This window comes from Tachypleus tridentatus, unplaced genomic scaffold (assembly GCF_004210375.1).
Source record: "Tachypleus tridentatus isolate NWPU-2018 unplaced genomic scaffold, ASM421037v1 Hic_cluster_2, whole genome shotgun sequence".
Lineage (NCBI taxonomy): Eukaryota > Metazoa > Arthropoda > Merostomata > Xiphosura > Limulidae > Tachypleus > Tachypleus tridentatus.
In genome coordinates this window covers 34,754,005-34,769,893 of record NW_027467782.1, presented here as the reverse complement: position 1 = coordinate 34,769,893, position 15,889 = coordinate 34,754,005, and the positions used below count along the sequence as shown (strand labels likewise).

At 31.6% G+C, this 15,889-nt stretch overlaps 1 protein-coding gene across 9 annotated transcripts; it reads right to left on the bottom strand.

The window, feature by feature from the left end:
- Positions 1-2,689: 2,689 nt before the first annotated feature.
- LOC143242621 (uncharacterized) lies at positions 2,690-15,502 on the bottom strand. Of its 9 annotated transcripts, none has more exons than XR_013023016.1 (3): positions 15,115-15,500; positions 6,962-7,408; positions 2,690-5,676 (listed from the first exon to the last, which is right to left on the bottom strand). XR_013023016.1 is itself a non-coding variant. In XM_076486095.1 (3 exons), exons 1-2 carry the CDS (start codon positions 15,085-15,087, stop codon positions 7,150-7,152), a joined length of 327 nt encoding a protein of 108 aa, XP_076342210.1. In that variant the 5' UTR covers positions 15,088-15,502; the 3' UTR covers positions 2,690-5,676; positions 6,962-7,149. The 9 variants fall into 9 exon arrangements, 5 of the variants coding, with proteins under 5 accessions (XP_076342210.1, XP_076342214.1, XP_076342215.1 ...); XR_013023015.1 differs by lacking the exon at positions 15,115-15,500 and adding an exon at positions 14,166-14,212; XR_013023014.1 differs by lacking the exon at positions 15,115-15,500 and adding an exon at positions 13,938-14,187.
- Between the last annotated feature and the right edge of the window lie 387 nt (positions 15,503-15,889).

Here is a 15,889-nt window from a genome sequence, read left to right as displayed (position 1 = left end):
ATTTGAAATATTTTATTTAATGATCCTAGAAATAAAGACAAAAATAAGAAAGAAAAAAGAGCTGTTCCAAAACAACAACAACCAACTTAAAGACATTTTATGAGCCATTATGGCGAGGCTAAAATTTTAAATTTTCTTTGAAGTTGGCTTTCCATTTTCCGTAAGAGCTTTATATCTTGTTGAACAACGTGATCTAATTTAAGAAGACAAGGATTATAACTACTGTTATTCCAGGGGGGATGGGGGGACTATACAATTTCCAACAAGATAATATACAACTCTCCTCCCATATAGTGAATACGGTGTTAAAATAGACTCTCAGTGGTGGGAAAGATTTTCAGTAACTTCTCGTAATGCCGTCTCACTCGCATGTGTGTGTTACCAAATATTAACGTGGTGAACCCCAAACCACGTGTAAAGTTACCTGCATTTAGAAACTGATTACCTTTACTGTAAAGATTTTTGAACGTATTATATGAATTTTATTCTCTTTCAACATAACTCCAGTTACGACAGAAAGTGTTTGTATCCCTTGCGTCCCGAGTAGTTTTTTGCTCATAACTTAAAAAGTATCACGATAAGACTTATAGAAATATAATATATTACAAATATTATACCAATACACATCTACATAAATTATTTTGTGAATTAAACTGATTGAGGTATGCAAGAAAGCATGTAGATAAACCCTTCACCTATTGGAAGAGTATTCTTTGGTCAGACGAAACTAACATCAAGCTTTTTGACCAAAATTACATTGATCTTAAAAGGGTCGGAGTAAATTCAGCCCACTCTGAACCTAAAGCAGTGACTAACACCAACCAACACTGCATGATCATATAAGTAAAGAAAGGCAGAAGTCAGAGAGCACCTGACACTCCAGAGTACATATGATACCCAAAACCAAAGAGAGAAAAAACAAAATGCAGTGCTCTATTTATTGTCGAATTTTGCCTTTTTTCATTGACGTTTAACATTAACTTCCGACAGATGAAGATATCTTCCAAGATCAAAATTAAATATTTATTTGAATTTCGCACAAAGCTACACGAGGGCTATCTTCGCCAGCTGTCCCTAATTTAGCAGTGTAAGACTAGAGGGAAGGCAATTAGTCATTGCCACCCACTGCCAACTTTTGGGCTACTGTTTTACCAATGAACAGTGGGATTTACCGTCACGTTATAACGCACCCACGGTTGAAAGGGCGAGCATGTTTGGTGCGACTGGGTTCGAACCTGCGATCATCAGATTACGAGTCGAACTCCATAACCCACTTAGCCATGCTAGGCACAAAGTGAAAGATATACTCAGTAATAGATATTAACTACTTAATAAAATAAGCTGTTCAAAACTGTTCAACTATTATCTTTGTGAGGTTCACGTTTCTCTTGACTAGGCCCTGCATGGCCAGGTGGGTTAAGACGTGTGACTTGTAATCTGAAAATCGTGGGTTTGCATCCCCGTCGCGCCAAAATGCTCGCCCTTTCAGCCGTGGGGGCATTATAATGTTACGATCAATCCCACTATTCGTTGATAAAAGAGTAGCCCAAAAGTTTGCTGTGAGTGGTGATGACAAGCTAGCTTCCCTCTTCTTTTACACTGCTAATTTAGGGACAGCTAGTGCAGATATCCCTCGAGTAGCTTTGCGCAAAATTAAAAAAGAAGCATCTTTTAAGTATCAATCATTTTCACCTACCCCATAAGTAATGGCTTGAAAAATATATGAATGATTATAACTAAATCTTCAAATATAAATTTTAAGAAAAATACATTTCCTCATTACCAAACATTTCTTACATTTTCTAGGACCCAATGAATAACTAAACCTTAACATCCTATTAAAAATATTTCAATTTCATTTAAATTTGTACTCGCATCTTAAATTGCCTTTATATATTTCCATTTTAAGATTTTAGAATGATATTAAATAGGCTTCAACTGCTACTTATAAACAGATGTGCAAAATATTAGACATAAATATTCATACACGACAAACAATGCTCAAGATGAATACATATGAAAACTGTTATATAACAAACAACCTTTCTCTGGTCACATTTTATAGTTTTTTTCTCAATTAAAAATAACTTATAAACCTTTCCATTTACACCTAGTGATACAGTATGACCTTTTTAGTTTGATGTAATAAGTGGCAATGAAGATTTATTAATCTATTAGAGTACTTTGTTTTAAATAAGGCACTATTTTTTATTACTTTAAGAATACTTGTCAACCAGTATGTACAAAGTATACTTTGTTTTGTTTCTATCTGCCATAAAAGGATAAAATCAAACACTGCAAATGTTTGGAATTGTTGAATACTTTGTGAAATATACAGACAATGGACACACATTACTAACAATTAATACAAAGTTATTACCGTTGGTTCACTGAACAAAGCAATTGTTAACCTTCTGTTTACACGTAGATAACAGAAAAGTAAAATTGAGTTCATCTTGGTGCTACAACTGTTTCTGTTTGTACAACTATTATTCTAACAGTTACTGTCAACAGTTACTGTCAACAGATAATCTTCATTTATACTCATTATTTTATCATTATGTTTAAAACTGGCAACTGTTAATAACTTCTGAATTCTTATATATTGGAAACATGTAGCATTTGAAGATCTGTTCATTTGGGCAAAGTTTAACATTTACTTTTGAAATGATAGTAAAACAAGTATGAATAATGTTAATACCAAACTTTATTTCACAAGTAGGATGTTCTATATTTAATTTATCAGACTATCATTAACATTTCAAAATATGACATACTAAAAAAAATACAAATGTACATTTACAATATGTTATTGTCGAGAGGCTCTTAGCATGACTGAAGTGATTAATTGTTTTATGGTGTGAAGTATAAATAGCTCAGAGCTTTGGCTCTAAGTGAAACCAAGATTGCAAAAAAGTTAACCTTTTAAACGTTTATGAAATAATTTACATTGAAAAATTAATTTTAACAGCAACTGTCACTTGGGACAAGTATTTTTGCAAGACAAACGTAAACAGTAACTGTCACTGGGTACGTGTACTTTTGCTAGATTACTTAAACAGCAACCATCACTATAAATGGGTAATTTTGCTTGTTACATTCTATTTTAAACCTACACATCACCACCATCAATTAATTTTGAACAATTATAATGATTAGAAGTGATAACTTCAACAGTTTTAACAAGACTCAATGTCAGACAAATGTAACATCCTTAATAAGCATGAACCAATGTGATGACAGTAAAACCAACTACAGTAGTTTCACAACTGCAAATTTACTTTCTTCCAAAGCTCTGAATTCATATTCGTAAAATGACAAATGTGGCACACAGAATATTATACAACATTTTAGTTTATACCTGACAACATGTTCATATTTGATTGTTTCTGCACTAAATGAACAGTGCATATTTCAGCTCTGACTTGTAAAAATTAATATTTCCAAGAGAAGATGTAACAAATACATCAAAAACAGTAGAGAGTTTGGATTAGTGCAACAATTGAAATATTCAGATACTTATATTTAAAGAAAAAAATACTATACACTGTAATAACTTTGAAATACCAAAAATTATTCTTAATTCAACATCACAGTAAAGAAAACATCTTGACAACAACAGAAAAGAAAAAGCCACAAGGGACATAATTTTAACTTGGCTGGTGTAGCATTAATGGAAACCTTCATTTGTTAAATAAACAGTCTGAGTAACATATGTTACTGTGTTTTGGTAAGATATTTTATATAGTTCTAAAAACAAGTAAAAGAAAAGAAAAACATCTGTAAGTAATCCATAACATGAAAAATCTTCAAACCTGCTATCAAAGTATGCTCTACAGCTAAGGAAAATATGGACCTCATAATTCAATAGTAGTACCTCAGATCCAAGGAAATAATAGATATGATGAATTACAAAATTTTCCTCATATAAATAATTGTTATTATTCTGTATTGAGTTTGGTTAACTTACTGTCTTGCCTAGAAAAAATTATTTTAAACTACGATATATAAATAAAATAGAAGCTTTTCTAAGAGATTTTGAATACTTGTCCAAAAAATAATACTTAACTTTGTACACTTGTCTTTCTACTTGTGTTTCAACAACTATCATCCAGGTAGTTCTAAACTTAAATATTCCATTATATTTTTCCTTCTACTTATTACTACCAATCACTTAAACTGGTATCAAATTGTTTTGTTTCTTTTTCTTGGAAATTAAGTTTCAATGGTGCATGAAGGAAACTTCAGAAACAAACACACTGAGAAATCGGATCCTCCCCAAAAGTGATTACTTGTTGTGCTTCAATTCTTTAAAGCTGTAATTTGTTGCACATTTTGCTGGAATTATTTTAATGATTCCCTTAAAACTGTCACCATACTTTATGAAATTTCAATTTTCTTAATTTTACAGACAATAACATGGTTCAGGTTAGTTTTCATAAAAGAGACGTACACATTGTCAGATGCTGTCACTGTTCGGTGGATAAAATCAGGATTTTTGGCTGAATACTGGCAGCATCCACTCAGGTTTAAGGAATTAATTCAGAAGGAGAATTTTTCAAAAGAAAGTTTCCAAAAGCAATGAACCATCATAAAACACAAACTTTGAATTCAAGTCTACATTTTTTTTTACAAATAAACCATTATCAGTTACACATAAAACTACCCAATAGAAGTACAGATTTAGTCCTTTTATTAAAGGAGAATACATTTAGTTAACCAAATACTTTTCACAGTACTGTATTTTGACTATTAAAAGCTGTACTTTGACGGATTCACTGAACATATTCATAAGTTCTTTTCTTCCAACAATACTGGAAATTTCCATTCTTATACAAAATAGACAGAATAATAATAATCCTCAGACCACATATACTGAAGAAATCTAACTAACTGTAAACATTATATAAACAAAAGAATGATTGAAATGTTTTGTAGATATCAGATATTTAGACCAGTTTATCAGTAGATTCTTTGTATGATGTGGTCATACTGAAACAGATATGTATTTTAATTGCTCCATTATAAATTCCTACTTAGTTTTGCATTGCCCTAGGATTATCTTGTTACTTTTTGTTATGAGTCAGCCTCTTGGACTTGATCTGAGACAGCACTTCATATCTCAATGAATTTCTCTTGTGCTACCTAAACAAAAAAACAAAACTATCGTGGCAGGGGTTTAGTTTAGAGAGAGAGAAATCAGAAGAGTTCTCTCTCCAACTGGGGTGTTCAGGAACTTTGTAGTTCCTCTTCGTCCCCTTACATGAGAAATGTTTTAAAATATCCGTGGGGTTTTTACTTTATTTTTAACATTTCAAAAAATGGAGTGGTGTATTTGTGAGTGAGAGGAAGGACGAGAGAACTGGACGAAAGCAGCGAAAGTGAAGTGAGCCAATCCTTGGCTCGAGGACGGAGTACACTGGCAGCTGGCGAATTGATTTTGAAATGTACTGTGATTGATTAGATACCCTGTGACTGGGTAAACGGCCCTTTTCAGAATAAGGCTGGGATCTACAGGTCCGATGCCAGAGATTTTGCTGTGGGGGGAAGACCCCCCTGTTGTACTACCTCCTTCTCCCCAGGATATTTATGCTCATCAGGATGTCACTGTATGGAGAGTATCCGGTAATGAACAGTGATCTCTTCCTGTATAGCACTGGACTACAGATTTGAAACCTAAAAATGAGAGGAAAATATTACTTTTATGACTTTCAATGCAAGTTCATTTTGCTACAGTTTGAGCATTTGAAATAATATCTTACCATGCAGCTCTGTACCATAGGTAGTGCAAGAGGTAAGTAAAAATGTATCTCAGGATGGCTGGTACAGGTATTAACTCTTTTATTAATAAAGCAGAGAACAATGTTTCGATCTTCTTGGGTTAACCTGAAGATGACTTAAGAAGGTCAAAATGTTGTTCTCCACTTTATTAGTAAAAGTGTTAATACCCATACCAGCCATTCTGAGATACAAGAAGTAAGTTTGTCCAGGACACAAACTTGAAGGGGCATTAATTACCAGCTTGACTAACAAAGTGAACTTTTTGGATTTGGTTTGGAGAGAACTGGATTTATATGTCTCACAGAGCACTAACAGACATCTGTATGATTTACAAGAAACAAATCTGTTTTATAATGTGATCTGAGATGTATAAGGAGACTATGATAATATGCAGAACCAAAACCTGGCCTTTTGTACCAGTAGAAATCAAGCTTCCAAGACACAACTGGAAGCAGTTATGGAGGATGTCACCATTGACCTTTGATCAGGTGTTCTGTGTGTTTCCCATTTACTATAACAAGAGTATACAACCAATGCAACATGTGACATGCTGAATCACACTGGCTTGCAAATTTTCCTTTATGATTCATTACATTACCACAAATGTTAGTTATGATAAGTTCCACCAACACAATAGGTTGTTGCTTTAGCTTCCACCTTATTAATATCTATTTGTTTTCTCTTTCTAGTATCATGACTTGTGTCACAACCAAGAACTGGTTATAACATAAATCATACAGGAATAACTTTAGCAACCAAATGTTTATTTATAAAGATACAAATGCATGTGATGTTCTAAATGTGTTTTTAACACATTCATAAAACAGTACCAATTACATAAATTTAAATGTTGGATGTCTATAAAAATTGGTTTAGATTCATTTTATCACTTTATGTATGAGAAGAGGGTATAGAAAAAGGCAGATAAGCATTGTTCATTTTACTAGCCTTAATATGAGCACTAAAAACAGATATCAAAGTTTGTCTTAGAAAAATGAAATAAATAAGCTATTATACTAAACATATTTTTTACATTGTTTATACATTTCTTCAGTTATTTCTAGTCAAAAGTAAATATAACAACAAAACCTATCTACATAATATATTAATTTATCACATAAATAAAACAACATGAATAAAATATTAAAATGTGAAAATTCAATTTATTTGGATCTATTACCTTTAAAGCATTTCTCTCTACTTGCAGATCAAATACTTGAATTAATTGGTGCCATATTTCTTTCCGACCATTATACTGAGCAAAGACAAATATCTTTCATGACAGATTTAACTTCTTGCCACACAAGACTTGTCAAAAAAAATTCTTAGCTGCATCTCAACACTTCATTTCATTTCCGTTCTGATCTGTCACAGTGCAGTTGAAATATAGCCATGAAGTCCAGAGAGAGATGTACAATGCTCTACAAAAAGAAAGGACCAAGAGTCGTTTCGAGATGGAACGTCTAGGAAGGGGTTTTCTTTGCCATTTCTTAGAATACCAGTTAAAAAAACACTGAGAAGACAGAGTTTAGGTCCCAAAAGTATAATGGGTGTGTCAAGTAGGCACCTAACAGTGGCCACCAGAAGGAGCCTTGTTCTCGTCCAATGTTTCCAACAGGATGAATACCTGAAGAAAAAAGCATATGCACACTCAAGTCATGTTCTTTACAAAAGAACAGCTATTTCAGAACTTCCTCTAACATCACTTTTTTTAAAAACAAAATACACAAATAACATAACAATGAATGAAATGGACATCTCAGACTGACTATATTGTAAGATAAACATAACAAAAACACTTCAACAGTATTATTAAAGTAAAAGATGATCTATAAATCAAATTATTATTCAGCGAATGGTTAATTGGACTGCACTCTACCAAACTGCATCAAGCATTGAATATGCACTGTGTATCCTGTTACACTTTATAACATAAACATATTAAGAAAACAAATCAATTTTAAGACTTTTTTGTTTATTTTTAGAACCAAAACTCAGTAAATAAAAATAATGTAAATAATAAATTACTAATTATATTCAAGTTAAAGAATATACTGCACCTTTCATCAACTAAATTATGGTGAAAAGTAAATCTTTGTATATTTCAAACACAAACTGATAAAAAAGCATGAAACAATGTTTAGAAAGATTCAACAGTTAGGTATAATTATAACAGGAGGTAAAAAAAAATTAATTTTACAGTAAGTTTGCAAAGCAGAAGGTACTGATAAAAGTTTACAATAGTTGGGATCTTTTAAAAGCCTGTTTTGAAACCTTTTTTAATGGGTATATTTACAGTAACTGTGCACTGTAGTAACTTTCCATGTCTGATGGTGATACTAAAATGTAGGAATTGTTGAGATTTTGTTTTCAAACTTATAAGAACATGGACAATCTTAGTGAGTGGATAATAACTTGAGTAATATAAAGTTGGGTGTGAAACTCTGGAAAGAACTAACGGCATCACTACACAAATTATCAAGTGCACCAACAAAATACATATCACCTTACAACATATTTCAAGAATCACAATCCACTCAACAAAGAATCTAAATAAATAAAATCCATGTTATTAATATGTATTCCTTTTTTTCAGGTACAGGGCACACGACAGGCAAAACTTTCGGCGCCTGTCGTGTGAAAGTGGGTTTTCTCGGGGCACTCCCGTTTCCCCCCACATCAAAATCTTTAGGCATTGGATTTCTAGATCCCAGCCCAGGCAACTCTTTTGCCAGACCCTGAATCATGCCGTTTGATTTGATCTGGATTTGAATGAATTATATTCATATTCACATCTCCCCAACTTCTTCCTTTCGGGACAAGTCCCGGCCTTTCTTTCCACTGCTGCCTTTGCCTCCACCCAAAACAGCATTTAGAGAGACATCCTCCACCCAAAAAATCATGAATAATAACGATAATTAATTTATTAAAATAATAATAAAAAAAAAATTAAAAAATCACCACTTAATCTTAATCACAATCCACGAAAGGGGACGAAGAGGAACTACAAAGTTCCTGAACACCCCAGTTGGAGAGAGAACTCTTCTGATTTCTCTCTCTCTAAACTGAACCCCTGCCACGGTAGTTTAGTTTAGTTTAGTTCTGGAAAGAACTTGTATTTTGGATGAGAGGAACATAAAGGCATTGTATAGAAATAAAATAAATTAGATGTGATAAGTAAGTAAACAGACTTCTCAAATTTATCTGTAGAAATTCTGAAAAAGGTATGCTGTATGTGCACTCTTTCATCAAACATTAAGAACCTGCTAAAGTCCTGATTAGATCAACCACACATTGGAGCATATTTAAGGAGTGAAATACAGTCTGAAGTACAAACTTAAGAGTTAAATAACAGGGTAATAAATAAAAGACTCTAACAACTCCTATTTTAGTTAGACCTGTACATTTAAAATTCTATTTTATTTTACATTAAATAAAAAAAAAACATTTTTGTCTGTCTCCATAGACTAATAATGTACAGCTAAACACAAAACATTTCTTGGCAGTACCTAAGAGAATGCAAGTTAATTAGGTCTAGGGTAGGATGGATCATTAAGTTGTAATTACTTTCAGAACAAAATGCTTATAAAATGGCATAACATTGCTTTATCACCAATTACATGTATATGTTATCAGATCACCTCTGAAACTATAATATACAACTTCTTTTTAGCATTTCAAATGATCATATAATAAACTTTTATATATATGTAGACTTGTATATGATTTATTTCATCTATGACCACATGTGTGCTTGTTTGTGATAAACTGTAACATGCACGTGAGTTATACTCATTAACAAAAATATCAATCAATAGACAAAGTCAATTACGTCAATCAACAGAATTTGCAATCTGAAGCAAATCACAACAAATATCAAGCAGACAGCTTAAATGTTTAAAGATATGACTGTTCTATACAATTCATACATTTATATTTGAATAACAGACAAACTTTTGGTTTTTTCATATACTTTTTCTGAATATGTGCATGAGAAACAATACCTAAAGTGTATAATCAACATATATGTACGAAGCTTCCTGTGATCTCATGAAAACCACTCACATTTCACAGGATGATATCTGCTTGTTTTCCATTTGTTATCAACTTACACCTGCAACTTTCTCACATTACTAACTCATATTCAATACAGATGCATAAGTTACATCTGATAAATTATCTAAACATTCGACTGAAACAAGTCTATGTTGTCTCCAGTGTACTGAAAAACAGGTATTTCTCATACAAAACTAAAAGCACCAGTGGTATATAATGTTTTATGAAGTCATCACAGTTTTAACAGAAGCCCAATCAACAACACATCCAACTTCCTTGAGTCACTATTTCAGAACAATTTCCAAAATTAAATACACTAAAAACAGTCTGTTCATCCTTCAGTAATAATAATAATATAGAAAAACGTAACCAAGTACTTTCAGAGATACTTTTCAAAATAAATACTCTACACAGCTATTAAACATTCACAAACTCTCTTTACCTACTTCGAAATGAAACAGCAATAACAAAGATAGGACAGTACTGATAATCCAAATATATCCTTTATTTTCTCAATACTAAAAAACATATATCTAAATCTTGATACCATTTACTGTTTACTCATTCAAATTGTCTTTTTTGAACTTATAAAACACTACACACAAATTTGTGAAAAACCTGTCATTTATGGTACAGTTCTGAATACAAAGAAAGAAAGAAAGGTATTTTCTGCAACATTTATAGTAAACACCTAGGCTGGAGTCCTATAATGTTTAGGCATAGTCATAACAAATTCAGAACTGCTAACCAAGTGGAAGAAAACTAGTCAACACCAGAATCACTTAATAATATGCTACTTGTAACCAAATATCAGGTATAAGATTCACCACACAGCTGAAAGTATGTTCAGTAGCATAAGCTAGTTTCAGACTACACTTTATACCATACACTGTAACAGAATGTAAAAGTTAATAATTTGGTGGTAAAAATAACAAGACTGAATAATTAATACTAGTTGAAGCACCAGAGCCAAACAATATTTATCTGTGTTTTAAGAGTCAAAGATCAGACACATGTGAACAGAAAATTGCCAGGTGACTTATCAATGATGTTACTTCTATTTTTAAAGGGAATAAAATAGTTACTCTAGAAATTGCAGACCAGTTAATATTTGTTACATTAGTATGTGAAGAATTCTAAACACATCTAATGAAATAAACTTGGCAAAAATTCTAATGAAATACAACATATCTAGGTTATCTTGGAGATTTGGTTAGTGTAGCATAAATAAGAAAGGCTTATTTATAAATAATCAATGGTTTTACTGTCTTGAAATGTGTACATGTTCTACAGTAATTCCTGTACATTGAATCCAAATATGATATCCATTTATCACCATCACATATAGATTTTCCACATGTCATATATACTTCAACACAAGTGATTTATTAAAATAATGACAACTAATATTGACCAAGTAGTCTTATCAATCTATCTAGAACCCACAAGAAACACACAATAAAACACATAAATGTTCACTTTAGTAAATGAAATAGTAATTTCATCTGAGTTAGTTTTTTCTACTCCACGATTTGTAAGACATCCTTATGTGATAGAAAATATATATATATATATATATATATTATTTTTGAAATTTGCATATATGAATTATGGCAAATCTATAAATAAAACCAAAACTTTTATGAAGTTCAAATTCATAAGCCTGTGAAATCAGTTAAAAACATTAGAATTTCCCTCTTTTCAACTACACTATGTAACCAAATTTTTACTTTTTCTTCTTCCTGGGCAGAAAATGTTATTTCCCAATGGCTCATGCCTAAAGTAAATGGAAATGACCTATTTTTCTCTTCAAACTGGAAGACTTCCTGGGCAGAAAATGTTATTTCCCAATGGCTCATGCCTAAAGTAAATGGAAATGACCTCTCTTCAAACTGCTTTTGTGACCTGGGAGTGTATAACCAAAACATAATGGAAGACTGTATTTGGGGCTAATACTTGAAAGTGATTTATATTACAGTCACAAATCTAAAAGAAAACTACTCACTTCTTAACATTTGTGTATAACTTTACTGTAGATACATGTGAATCTTCATACATATGTTGCTTTATTCAGACCTTATGTAAATGAAAATGTGCAAATTTGCCTGTTTTTACATAGAAAATAGGTTAGTTTCTAAATTCATTATCCAGATCACAAAAGCAAAGTTTGAAGGGAATAATGGCCATTTTCTGTACTTTTACAACATAAGTAATTAAGAAATAGCATATGCTATCCAGGAACAAAATTTGTGTTGCATAGTGTTATCCAAATAATCAAAATATTATCATAATTTAGTATTACCATTGTGAGTTAAATTCAAGGTTGCTCAGCTGAACTAATTAGTATTATGACATGTGAAAAGAATCAACTGATCAAAAGTGTAGTATTTCTCATTATTTTATTTTTATGTCAATTCAAGTACCATGAGAGAACAGCTCAAGAGTTTAGTAAAATAAATTAATGAGCCCAATGATTAATTAATTATCAAATTCAAATAACTTTCTTGCTCTAGTGAAACATGCTTTCATGAAGAAAATCAAAGATGATTCATTGAATGTAAATCTATCCTTATTAATCTATCAAGTCTTATTTTTTAAAGATTTTATTGTAAAGGTTGTGGACTGAGAGTTCTTTATTTCAAAAACTAATTGGGCTGGAATTTGCTAATCGATTAATAGTCATACCTCATATCCTTAATAGATAACATTCAACCAAACGATTATTCTCATAAGATACATAAAAATACTTATGATATTAAATGTTGGATTTTGACACCTGTGGTGGGCACAGCAAAAATAGCCCATAATGTGGCTTTGCATTTAACCCTTACTGTTTCTTACCACTGCTCCCTGTTGTGTATACTAACAACAGCATCACTAGGCTCTTCTTACTGTTGTATATACTAACATCACTTGACTCTTCCAACCCTTCTGTTGTACATACTAGCAACAACATCTAGTGTATTAAGTATATATGTAACTACAGCTGATATAAAATAGTATAAAACTGACTTTTATTAAGTACAACTTTTTCCTTTGTTTTAGAGGACCAGTAATTTGTATAATACAATCACATTTAGTTCTAATACATTCCACATGTGTGTGTGTATATATTATTACTATTTACAAATAAATCTTTAAATTTCACTTACTTTTCTTAAAACACAGAACAGTTACAGTGATTTATGACTATTATCTTAGTTTCACTGTAAATACCTACACTATCTATTTTTTAACTTTTCCTGTATATAAAACTACACTATCAGTATTAGCTGACAATAAGTAGTAAGTGTGTTAAATTAACAAATCTAACATGTATTGCTGAATGAATTTAGTAAAGCTATTTTATGATATCTTTTTATCATGTAGTCAGTTTATTATAGATTAACCTTCTAATAACAGGCATATGAAACTGTAATAATGAAATAAAACCTACTCAGAGTAACTGAAAACACCTAATTACAGTTCTCACAGTGAGTGTTAGTTAAACTTAAAATGGTAAACTGACTCTGGTTCTGAGTCTTGTTCTCAGATTTTACTGATTATTCATATCACATCACAATTAGTAGTAAGTATAAATACCTACTGGAAATACTGTGTAATAAAAGATATAATCTGACAACCCCACATATCCAACTACAATATGGATTTGTTTGGGTGTTTCAATACTGGTTTTAAAATACTGTTATTGTTACATAATGTAATTAATTACTTTTAATTTTGTAATGTTAATAAAAACGACACACATGTAAGGGCTCATTTCATGAAGCTTACCTAACAATGAAAATTAGAATGAGTAATTTGAAATGTGAAAGAAACTAAAAAAAAAAAAAAAAAAAAAAAAGTAACATAAATGGACATAAACATTTATAAGAAAATGCTTCTACAGAAATTAACACTATCAGAAGTCAACGTATACTGCAAAGTTGTGTACGGAATTGAGAAGTAATTATTACAGATCTCTACCAGCAACAAGTTATGAAAATGTTAACGTGCACTTGTTTTTCTTACCATCCTGGAGAGCTTTCTGACATTTAAGCAACCAACAATGGATGTATAACATCTTTATAATATTAGATCTACACAGTTCATACACTTACTCGTAGAGTACCAAGAAAGATACCATCAAACACTCTGTATGCTTCCTAGAGATGTACAGCCGATGACTAAACAATTAACATATACAGTCACAAATACAATAACTCCTTTCGAAGACTCTCTCATTAATGTTTAATCTACTTAAAATGTATCCTCCATTATGGCTAAAATAATTAATATTTCTGTTATCTTAATATTTCAGACACAGTAACACCCCTTATAAACATAACCTTTCATAGCTAAATCATTTCTAAAATGCAAGCATACACACTTATATATGTGTGTGTGTATATATATATATATTATTTTATCAACTAAAATTAAAATTAAAATATTAATTAATGACATACAGTATTAAATCAATATAATAATTAATAACAAACAATATTAAATTCAATCATAAATTAATAATAAACAGTAATTAAATCAAAATATTAATTAATAAAAACGGTTTGTTTGTTTTGGAATTTCGCACAAAGCTACTCGAGAGCTATCTGTGCTAGCCGTCCCTAATTTAGAAGTGTAAGACTAGAGGGAAGGCAGCTAGTCATCACCACCCACCGCCAACTCTTGGGCTACTCTTTTACCAACGAAAAGTGGGATTGACCGTCACATTATAACGCCCCCACGGCTGGGAGGGCGAGCATGTTCAGCGCGACGCGGGCACGAACCCGCGACCCTCGGATTACGAGTCGCGTGCCTTACGCGCTTGGCCATGCCGGGTCCTTAAAAAAAAAAAAAACGGTATCAAATGAAACATTAATTAGTAGCATACAGTTTTAAATCAAAATATTAATTAATAACATAAATTATTAAATTAAGATATTAATTAATAACAAACAGTATTAAATTAAAATATTAATTAATGACACAGTATTACATGTAAGTCACATATAAAGGAAATTTATGCTCTGCAGGTTAAAGTTTAAGGATCCTTAATATATAGTAGACTTAGGATAAATTTTGCAAACACTGATTGATTGAATGATTAATTGGAATTAAGCACAAAGCTACACAATGGGCTATCTGTGCTCCGCACACCTCGGATATCAAAATCCGGTTTCAAGCAGTTAGTCCGCCGTACCAGTCGGGACGTTTTGCAAGGATAGTTAAGACACGAAGAAGAATGAAAAACTCGAACAAATGAGTCATGGTAACTCATACAACACTCTAAGTCACCTCTCAGCTTGAATACTGTACAAACTACATCACAGACAGTACCGGATATAAAGGGGTGCAACCCGTGCAATAGTGCTTGAGAGTGTAAATTCAGTGAAATGAAGAGAGAAGATGAAGGGAAACTATCCAAGAACCCACGATACGTTTACAAACACGTTGAAAAAAATCATATTGAATGTTCACATTTCCACATGCATCAAAGCAAAAAAAAAATCAAATAAAAATGTGAGAGATGTTCTACTTCTAATCCACTATAGACATATTATGAGAAATAAGTTAGCTGTTTGATATAATTTAAGTTTTACATAGACAAAAGACAGGGGAGTAAATATGACACAAGTGGTGTCAGATAGTAACGCTATACAGGCTATTATCTATGATAGTAAATAATGTTAGATGCTGGTGAGGTGGAATTTATTGTATTGGTGTGTCATTACGTAACACAAAGAACGTTTATCTTGTCACAAATGTTTTTTACTGCTCCCATACTATTTTATCGAATGTATTTCCATTACGACCTGATGAATTCTGATATCGTACAACCAATATTACCGTCATTCGCGTATGCAATAGTAATTCTGAAGAGGTCAAGATGATATTGTTTTCTTTTATTGGAAACATATGGTATAGTTTCAATGAAAAGAAAGATTTAAAAATAAATCATTACAAATCTCATTGTCGTGTGGTGTCACAAAAACGTCCAAGAAAATGTGATATATTTTTATTAGTTTCCTTTTAAGATTTACTACTTACTGTTTAATTGTTTGTGAATTTT